Source organism: Formica exsecta, unplaced genomic scaffold (genome assembly GCF_003651465.1).
Source record: "Formica exsecta isolate Colony F162 unplaced genomic scaffold, ASM365146v1 scaffold47, whole genome shotgun sequence".
Taxonomy (NCBI): domain Eukaryota; kingdom Metazoa; phylum Arthropoda; class Insecta; order Hymenoptera; family Formicidae; genus Formica; species Formica exsecta.
The window spans coordinates 2,048,179-2,059,214 of NW_021851936.1; the positions used below are offsets into that span (position 1 = coordinate 2,048,179).

The following is an 11,036-nucleotide window of genomic DNA, read 5'->3' on the forward strand; positions in this document are numbered from 1 at the left end:
TTTTAAATTATTATAAATTCATTATTTGTCGATAAATGCTATAACATAATAATTTCATTTGTGAAATTAAAGCTATTACGTTAAAATATTCCTTTTATATGTGCATAATAATTAAGATCAATTATTTATATATATTAAATACAAATTGATATTTTGTTATATACTACTCTTTCATTTTTTTTACACTTTTTACATTATTTAATTTTAATTGACATTTCAGACATCTCTGTCACTCTGTTACTATCTAGTTACTTTAGGTATCCATTAGTTCAAGTATTGTCATCGATAGTATTTATTATTGGATTGGTTGAACTTTATACAGATATATACACACATGTATATTTTATACGTATATATATTCTTATGGAATGCTTAGGAAACAGAGAACCGTATGTTAGTTGTGCATCCGTTGTTCGTTGTACCGCCTACGCGATTCCTCTCGTCCGCCTCTTCTACGACGTGCGATTTTAAAAATCGATCGATTTACATAAGAAAAATGCACTCGCTCGTATCTGTGACGGAAATAGATTGTGAACTATTAAAATATCCGCGTTGTTCCACTTTTTTATACCAGTTTAGTATAACCTGTACGTAAAAATCGACGTTTTAATAGTCTTTCTCCAATTTTATTAAAATATCACATAAAAGTTAAAGAATCTTGTTAATTCTATAATTAGTATAAAATTTACGGCAATTAACAATTTCTTAATTTCATCATTTTAGATGTTCTATCATATTAAAATGAATTTGCGTATAGGTTGAGCATAGATTGCGTAAAATAATATATATCCTTTTTTTACGTTAGCATTATATCTTTCATTAAATTGGGAATCAGATGCTTTCAACGAACAGGCGATTAAAATAAATTAATATGATTGCCCGAATATAGTCTCACTGTTATAAAAAAAATAACCGCGTTATTTCACTGTAACGGCCTGGAATATTTTATTACATTGCAATTTAATTACGGGGATAATTAGCTCTTCAATCGGATAATGCGATTGGCGAAGAGTAGGTATCGAAGAAGCGATATAAGTCGCAGCCTTGTACGATTTCGCTGCAGCACTAAAAGTTTGTATTACTTTCTTAGCTCTATCTCGAGTTGATTTGTTTTCTGCACATTTGTTACGCCGTATCTACGTTTTCTAATCTACTTCAAAGCCGTTTCTGACTGCTATTTAACACGCAACGAAGTTGATCTTTACAACCTAATTCGCTTCTTCGATAATTCTACTACCCGAAACAATTCTGACGATTGTGGGAATATGAGGAGATTTTTAATCATGATTTTCAAATTTCTTTTTCTCAGATCGTTGTGTTCGTTCGTAAAACGCCTAGGATATTACCGTATGAAGAACAATCCGCTGGTAATAGACTTCCACACACGCGTATTTTCGATAAAATTTTATGGTATCCATACGCGTGAGTTATCTATACGCTTATCATAAATATATATCGAAGCTATTTTCTGAAATATGTGTCAAGTTATTCAACGGAATATTGATAGAGTTATTCGATAGAATAATACCGTACTGTTTGGCATACACATTTGCCGGAGCATCCTGCATATATAATCTATCGTATAAACAAGCAGCGGATTGCAATTCTGTGTTCTAAAAATGGAATCGGTGCACACATTGTTCAATCCATTAGAGGCTAGAGACGCCTGGGTGTTTCATATGGTAAATACGAAAAATTCGAGATGTTTCACAGTGCATTATGAAATTCTCGTATCTGCTGCATGAAATTATATGGATATATAGATAACCTCTGATCGGTTAGGTGTCTACATCTATACATATACATATAAATAAATCGTATGTCATTTTACTTTATAGTATCTAGAATAGTCTACAAGTAATCGTAATAAGAACCATATTTGGTTCCTAATGTGTGTAATATATACACACATTTAAATCCTGTATCTCGTACTGATGTTGGATGACTGCCTAGCTCATAGTACATAGTTATATCCAGAATTTCTATCGTTTTATACTATCCGTATGAGTACTCGAGCCTCTAACATTAGTTTTCACTAGAACTTAGCCTGATGTCTATAGGCCTGTTTAAAAAAAAAAAAAAATCGTGTTAAACGAGAAATTTATGTGTATATTACGTCGCATGACAAGAGAATTGTTAGATCTTTTCCTGATCTGTTCCACGGAAAGGATTCTCGTTAAAATCGAGGCGAAGTCACGAAACGCCGGAAAATCTCAATTTACAGAGCTTGTTTTAGAGCTATCGATACCCGATACTTGGCTCGTATTCTCATCGTGTTTAGCGCTAATTGAGGTCATGAGATTTTCATCTCTCGCTGAGACATTAAAGGTGATCATACATATATATTAAACGAATATGATTAGATCACTATAGTTAATGCAATACAAAAGTGAGAATGTGAATTTCTACACTAATTAAGAAAGTACGTGGATATATTGATCCTTTCTTTGAGTATCTCTTTACATATGAATATTTATATCAGCCTTTAAATATCTTTGATTGTTATTTTGCGTCGATCAGAGCGATGCCTGCATGTATTCAGACTGGTTGTATGTAGTTCTAGTGAAAACTTAAATCAGTTTCGTGAAAGTATTTGCGCGCAGATCCATAGCCCGTCGAGAGTGTTAAAAAGCACACTAAAGGGAATTATGTAAAATAAAAAAGAAATATTTTTTTTCGAATTTCTCTTTTATATTATATGATTTATACATATATATTTCTTCTTATAATCTCTGAAATCTCTATATTTTCGCGTTTTCTATTATTATGTTTGCTAATATTGCGACACGCGTGAAATTGCTCATTATATTACGCGGCTATGGGTCAATTTTTCCGTGTGACAAACGAATTCGAGTTGAGCAAAAAAAGGAGGGAAGGCGATTTCGGGACAGAATCATTGCCGAGATTGATGACGAAGACTTCGTTGAAGATGCAGTTACCTAGGGGCGAGTAATCTACCATCTACCTACACCTATTATCTTATAGAAAATATCGCCATATATAAAATGATTTTAATTATATTATATATTGTTATATTGTTCATAGTAAAAAACGTCTAGTTCAACCACAACGGGTCGATTATTCATTTGATGGATTAAAAAAACAAGCTTTATTAAAATGGAATATTTATTTACTAAAACGATGGCGAGATGTTGTTGAACGAAGAGAATAGTGTCGTGATTAAAATCAAGCGACGCCAATTAGTATATCCAGATCTTCCCGCAGTGGTACAAGAGTGTAGACAATTTAGATAAATCGAATTAAATGATTATAGGTATATATAGTCACTGGTTAGAAACAGTTTTGTAGTATAAAATAAGTCGTTGTTGACTAATCTTCGTAATTAACATTGATAGTAAATAACTTAGATAACGCTAAGATTGCCCACGTAATTTCCGATGCAAATTTTTACAAATTCGAAAATGCATTTCTATGTCAGACGATATATGCAAATATTTTAATATGATAGTACTAAGCGCGGAAAAAAAAAACATTGTCTATATTACTCTATCAATTTATTTATCGTAGACAAATGTAGTTGGCAATTTTGGCTGATGTTCATAGGCTATAGTTACAGATCCGAGTTATAAGATAGTGTATCTCGAGCGACCGTAACAAGTATCTTCGTGTATGACAAAAGTTTTTTGAGTGTTGTTTGAGTTTATTAAAGAAATTATATATCTATAGATAAAGTAGTTTCTTTCGAAGAAATTGTTAGAAACGGTAAGGCGATTTGCTGCGATGCTTCGTCTACAGTTTCTATTATTAGAATTCATAGAACAGTAGATAGAAAATTAGACATGTAGATAGAATGAGAGTGATTATCTTCTTTGTGTGTCGTGTGTCCGTCTGTCAATTTGATTATCTCAACATCATTATTTCTTGTCGTTTATTTGACCGCTAGTATTAAAACGCTAATTAGAGTTAGCAGCGTGATATATACTAATGAGTACGTAGTTTAGAAACTTTGATCTGTCACAATGATATCTGTATATGTTTATATATCTGGTTACAATATGTATATATAAATTACGATTATTGCCGGCATATAGCCTTAACACATGTGTGTAGTTTAGGACATGCTAACGATTCTGCCGCCCCGAAAATATTTTTTATAATTTATTTTACTCACAATATTATTTAATAATTCCGTCATTGCCGAGCATGGATACGCGAATTAACGGCTCACTATGACCACCATTTTTAACTGTACGATGCTTATTAACAAGATTTATTAACAACAATGACTCGTTCGATGTGTTGCTTCGTCAAAAGTATCTATGCACTTCGCTCTCTTTTATTATGGGAAAATAGCAGCTTCTCGTCATGAGAGTGATCAAGATCTATTCGCTTCAATATGTTATGATGCAAATCGACACTATTATGCATACGGAAATCATTTATAAGATTCTTCTCACACAGCATTCTCTTCTATACTTGCGTTTTTTATATAAACCGGGATATGAATAAAATGCTTTCAGGGACTTTGACATTCCAAAAATTTTTGTCATAATTTAATGAAGAACACTAATGTTGCAATGTATATTCTTGGATTCTTGCATAATCCTATCATCATATCAGAAATCTGCATTATAAAATAATATCGAATACTTAAATATATCCACTTAACTTACGTTTATTTTTTTTATACACGCATATCATCTATTTTCAATCAAGAATTCTAGAATAGAATTCTACACATCTATAGGAGATGGATTGAATAGCATTTATTTAATTAATCATCGTTGGTATTTTTCGGCTCTCTTTTCTTGATTAGATGAAAATCTTTAAAATGGTGACGCAATAAAAAGTAGGTATTTTTGTTCTAATTTTTTGCAATCATCAGTAGATTTGGTAGAAATAATCGAAGAAAAGAAAACATTTCTAATAATAAAGCTCTTATAGTAATACGAGCTATTTACAAAACGATCAATATCATTTTCTCAAGAGAAAGAGAGAGAGAAAGAGAAAGGGAGAGAGAGAAAGAGAGTATACGGATATATCAAATATATGGAATATAAAGAATATATCTTCTAAAGATAGCAAGAACTTGCTATTAATTTCTACTTTCGCAGAGTTTCACGTGCAATTTCTCGCTAGAGTCCTTCACATTATAAAGCGACGATATCGAAATATAAATTATCTCGAGAGAAATCCAGATTTTGATTTCGACCTAGAACCAATTGTCGGACGGAATTATCGCGTAATAGACATATTGGCACGTCCTTTACATGTCGGATAATTCTTCTCGGTAATCTTTGATTCATCCCTCGTCCTCCGACGAATTCTAAGTTGAGAGAGTGATTCTATGCCAGAATTTGGGAACTCAAAACTCACACTATTCGGAGTCCCCTGGGTAGATTTCGCGGTGCGAAACCCTTATCTAAAGTCTCGATCGCGTTTACGTCAGCTGGAGATACACTCGAAATAGATGAACTCTTGGCCTAGATCCCTACGCGTCCGTCGTTTCGATGAACGGCCAAACCCGGGCAATAAGGATTTCTACGGACAGACTTTAGTATGTGTACATTATATATATATATATAGAGACGCTTCGGAAGTTGTATGCTTTTATTACAGTTAGAAAATTTTTAAAGAATTTGGGATTTGTCTATTTTTTTCACAGATTTTTTGTTTTAAGATGCAGTTTACTTAAAGCTTACTTGCAAAATAAAATTTCATCTACACCAATTTAAATTGCCATTTTTAATATGTTCAATTATTTATAATGTATACAAGTACATATTTTGACATTAAAATGACACACACACACACACATTAATATTTGTCTAATTTATATTATAATATTATATATGGAGTATTCTTGTAATATCTTTTTTATTTGGTTAATATATTATATCTATAATTCAGAAAACGCGATTTTCGAAGCACCTTGTATATATATATCTGGCCCAGCTGTACATATGGGAATATCTGTGTGTTTGTACGTATGTGTATCGCTATTTTTGGTCGGATCGAGATACGACCCCAAGAGCTATCGGTGCAGCCGTCGGTTGTCGCGAAATCCGGAAGCCGCACCCGTTTCGATGGCTGGACGTGGACGTGCGGCCCCTTTCTTTTTATGAAACTTCCGATAAACGCCCGCTGGCAAGGATTTCCGTTTCATTCGTCAACCTGTCCAATCCGAGGCCGTGCACGACACACTCTCTTTTTCTTTCTCTTATATAAAAAAGTATTATTATTATATTTTTTCTCTTTCTCGTCATTACCCGTTTTTAATCAAAAAATGCCAATCCTGGTGTGTGTGTAATTACGAAAGAAAGAAAATATTTTAATATATTCAAAAAACAATTATTAAGTTGAAATTGTGTACTCTTGAGAATACATTTAAGTTACGTAGATAATTTTCATTATTCCAATTCGATATTCAAGTTGAAATCCAATGCATGCTTCTATGGAATACAATTCTTCCATATATTATTATTTCATTTCTCTTTTATTATTATTTAATAAAAGCGTCCATATTTAGCTTCTTTATTTATGCAATTCCCACTAGACACGATTCATTCATTCATATAATGCAATGTAAATCGTCAAGTTAGGGCGGTCAGATCTATAGAGTGTTTCCCCTTTAACTATAGCAGTTTGGAACTTCCGGTCAGAACACGTCGATATAGACAAGCCACACCATTAAGCGTCGTGATACCCCATACAAATCACGTCGATCTACGATTTATGGTCCATTCACCCTCTCTCGCAATCGCGTTATCAGTGCCGGTTGCGCGGCCAAAACGAGGCTTCTCCATGAAAACACGCTGTTGTGACAGTATAGAAGCGACAGTATAGACATTCCGTTCCCTCATATTAACGGTACATCAAAAACGCGTTTTGATCTTTAACAATAATATTGCCGATTCCATTCTCAAATTATTCACGGTATATTGTAAATATAATTCGCATACTCGCTTATGTACAATATAATTTATATATACTAAGATTATACTTGTCCTAAAATTTGTTGAGTTGCCTCGAGTAAAGATGATAAATTTTTTTCGTTTTGTTTCTATATGACTTAACTAGTAACATTAAAATTTTATTGAATATAATAATTGTGTATAATATCGAGAGGAGGAAATGCATTCTTTGCACTTTTTACAAATTTTGATTTATTTGCATTTTATGATTATAGATTTCAAGAGTGTTTAATATGTAGCTACACAATATGTATATATATAAATTATTTCGAGCTTCATAAAGTACAATTTTTTCAAAATAGAAACTGTCCAGCACTTTCTCTCTTTCTATCTTTTTTTTGACTCGAGGTTTCTAGATATTTAGATATTTTAAATTGCTTCGAAATAACAATACATCCACGATTTAATTCGTTGTATAATTTACACAGTTTAAATAAATTAGAGAATATCTATTCAAGAAGTGACAAGATTTTTGAGAGCTTAAAAAAATCTGATTTAAATAAAAAATTTTTACGTAAGCAGTGTTTGTAAATATATTCATGAAGTTTCTCAAAAATTACTAATATATTAAACGTGTTATTTCTTAATTTAGAATTGTGGGAATATTGCGATTACATTTTGCGCTTTGCATTTCTTACAAATACTGTCCATAATCACGATTATTCTTATTTTGGATTTAATATTTGTGATTTGTTTAAAATTCGCGACTTCTGAGATATCTATATCTTGCTACTAGAAAAAGAACGCTTTATTACGCTGAGAAATTAATCTTTAACATTTCACGCCATGATCGCCCATAGATATGAAAACATATAAGCTTTTATTCTGCTTTTATTGCTAGTCATTTCTATTGCATTTTATTTGCATTCCAGTTTTTTCCCCACAATCTTCCCGCATCTATAATATACTATGACGTATATAATATCTACTAAATCGAGAGATTATTTTTCACTCATATGTTGATATTAAACATTTTATTTAATCCTTTAATGTAATTTTCTTTTTTAATTTTTCTCAAAATGTTCATGTAATGCGTGACGATTATATTCATTTTAAAGATTATAATCTAATTAAACTATTAACAATACAACTAAAAAGGAGCAGCATCTAGTAATATGTAAGCAACAATAACAATTTGTCGCGAATAAGATGCAGATAATCGAATTAAAAAATAAACAAGGTTTAGTTAATTTTTCTAATAAATGTTAGTTAAAATGTATATGTGTATATACAGAATAAACTAATAAATAAAATTATTAATGAAATAGAAAATAAAGGTTAAATATAAACAGTACACGGAAAAAAAAAATGCTGTTGCTTCAATTAAAGTCTACGTTACGGGCTACCAATAAACATACATAGTTCATTCAATGATATTTTTATTGGACCAAATATCTGGATAGTTTTTTTAATAATTCAGATATTTGGTTCAATAAAAATATCATTGAATGAACTACGCATGGTTATTGGCAGCCCGTGACGTAGACTTTAATTGAAGCAACAGCATTTTTTTTCCCGTGTATAATCGGGATAAAAATGATATGACATTAGAGAATAAAAAATAATATAAGGAATGTAAGAAATAATTTCCTAAATTGTGTAAACAATTTATGTATGGCATTATTTGAATTTGAAATATTAACTACATTATATACATCACGATATAGCATTTACACAAGATTAAGCGCGTTGAGATAGAACTATGAAGTATCTGCACATATCTTGGAGTGTATTAATTCACGCAGTACGTTAACATATAAATCCACGTCTCCTTTTTGCCCCGGTAACAATTCGCATTACAGATCATACTCCCCGTCCCCGTTTTTGTTTCTCATCATTCTCAGCCTTTTTGTTGTTCTTTATTAATGTCAGGAGTGCCGGCGGTGTACTACCACGGAACAGGAAGTGAGAATGCAGGCCGCGCGTATACGGAGGCGCCGATGCAACACGTCCAACGCAATGCACTCCGGAAGAAATGTATGAAGTCGACATTCACTTTGCTCGAAATACACACCAAAATACCTCTTTCTTCGTCTGTCTATCTCTCACACGCGCACGCACACACATGCTCGCGTACTTTTTCCCGCCATCATCGATCTTTCTCTTTCTCTCTCCCATTCTCTTTCTTTCTTTCTCTATCTAAAACAGAAATCCCATCTTTGCGAGCTTTCAAAGTATAACCATTCTTCGAGGATTCTTCTCAAATCGTCCCGCCTCGTTTATCGCGTTTTGTACGTTTCTGCCTTCGTCTGTTGCGTACGGAAAATGCATATTAATACCAAAGTGCATTTCGATGCATCGAGTGCTACTCTAGGGAATCCTACCGTACCGTAGTTTCGACAGCGATCGATACTCGTAGGTTCCATTATTGCCACAGCCAGTCGATGCATCCGAATCGAAACCGTAGTCGTGGCAGTAAACGCCAACGCGGTTTCGAGCATCCTCGCTCGATGGAGAAAGCTGATACCGTCGATACGAGCGAAAGCTTTCTAAGTGCCTAGAGGAAACACCTGTCACACTTTTCGGCGACGTATAGCGCTTCCGTTATTTTCGTTGTGTTTCCTTTCAACGTGTTTCAACACGCGTGAACTCATCCATCGAATGTAATTTTCCGCGATAGAAGATCTATATGAGTGTTTAAGAGCTATTTTTCACACTTCAGTATTGAAGACGAGAGGCAGAAGGCACGCATACTCGAGGACCGTCGATATCCTCGGACGAAACTCGAGAAAACAAGAGAGACGATTGACAAAGCAACACAAATTCGGGAAAATCACTGTTCTACGTCTGTTGTCCTTTCAGTCAGCCATCTGGCGCGTCATCACCATATTTCTGTTCTCGTTCTATTTTTTCATTTATTTGTTTATTTTTTTTTTTTTCAATATATTAGTTTCCAGACTATATTGTCGAGTGATAGTCGACGGAAATGAATATAGCGAAAGCACATAAACGCATTGCAAGAGTGGCGCAGTTGTGACTGAAGTTTTATGTTTCAGTGGATCTAACCAATGGACAGCTCACCCCAAACAACAACACGCCCTTACTTACACAAGCACTTTCTGGTACGTCTTAAAAATCTTTCTTCTCCTTGGCTGCGCTTTTTCTACTCGCTTCGTCGCGCCGCGATCGATTTACCCGGAAATGCAAACAATTTCGGCTATGATAACATTTTCGTTAACTAGTCACGCGAGATCGCGAGTAATAAAGATCGTGCACTATCCCTTTGGAATTAATAATTGCTTGAACGAAATACTGCGATGAAATGTTGAAAACAGTATTACGTTCCAATCAGCTTCTGCCATCTCATTTTAATATTATTTAGTATTTTACGGTGGTATTGTTGCAAATTGGATTCTGCTTGTAAAATGGACAATTTTGAAAGATTGTTCTTTTAATGTTTCCAATTTTACTATTTAATGGGTTGCTTAGTAGTTAGTTTTCATGAATCAATCTTCATTTACTAGAACAATGACAGTCGGACAGTGTAAGATTTCAGTCAGTTAATATCCATCATTTCAGAAGACGATTCCAATTCGTATAAAGGCGAGCAACGGAAAGCATGACTGATTCATTTATAAGCATGATTACTCTGCATGACACTGTTTTATGTAGAATCATTTTTGACATTTGTATCTAATTATATAGTCAATTTTTACTAATCCACAAAAAATATGTCACCGATAATCGATGATACTCGCTGTACTCGCAATGTTATCTACGACATGCAAACAAAGTAGATGTATTTTGTTTAAAATTTTGCCACAGAGTCATAATTTTCTGTTTCAAAACACCTTTATTTCGCGATAATCTTTATATCTCGCTATAAAATAAATAAAAATATCCTTCGCGAGGAGTAATGTCGTCCCCGATCCTAACTAAGATACTTTCTCATTTGCATCTCTTCATTTTCGCGCGGTCGCTTCTTGTCGAAGACGTCCAGAGACGCGAGAAAACGGAAGGGAAAGAAACGGTAAGAGAGAGGCATAGGACGCCGCGTCCCCCAAGAGAAGTGTCACATGCGAGGGCGCCGAGATGCCGGCAGCGAAATACGCCTTCGTGCTTTTATTTCTTTTTTTCCCCCCCCCCCCCCATTTTCCCCAT

General features: G+C 33.7%; 1 protein-coding gene across 3 annotated transcripts in view; it reads left to right on the forward strand.

The window, feature by feature from the left end:
- Positions 1–11,036, forward strand: part of LOC115241168 (RNA-binding protein Musashi homolog Rbp6) — a 45,548-nt gene that overhangs the window by 28,725 nt on the left and 5,787 nt on the right. For 2 of the 3 annotated variants that reach the window (XM_029816788.1, XM_029816789.1), the window contains one exon: positions 9,932–9,997. In XM_029816788.1, coding sequence (XP_029672648.1) covers positions 9,932–9,997 — 66 coding nt within the window. Of the gene's footprint in view, positions 1–8,807; positions 8,913–9,931; positions 9,998–11,036 lie in introns of all 3 variants that reach the window. The other variant, XM_029816787.1, reaches the window with a different exon arrangement.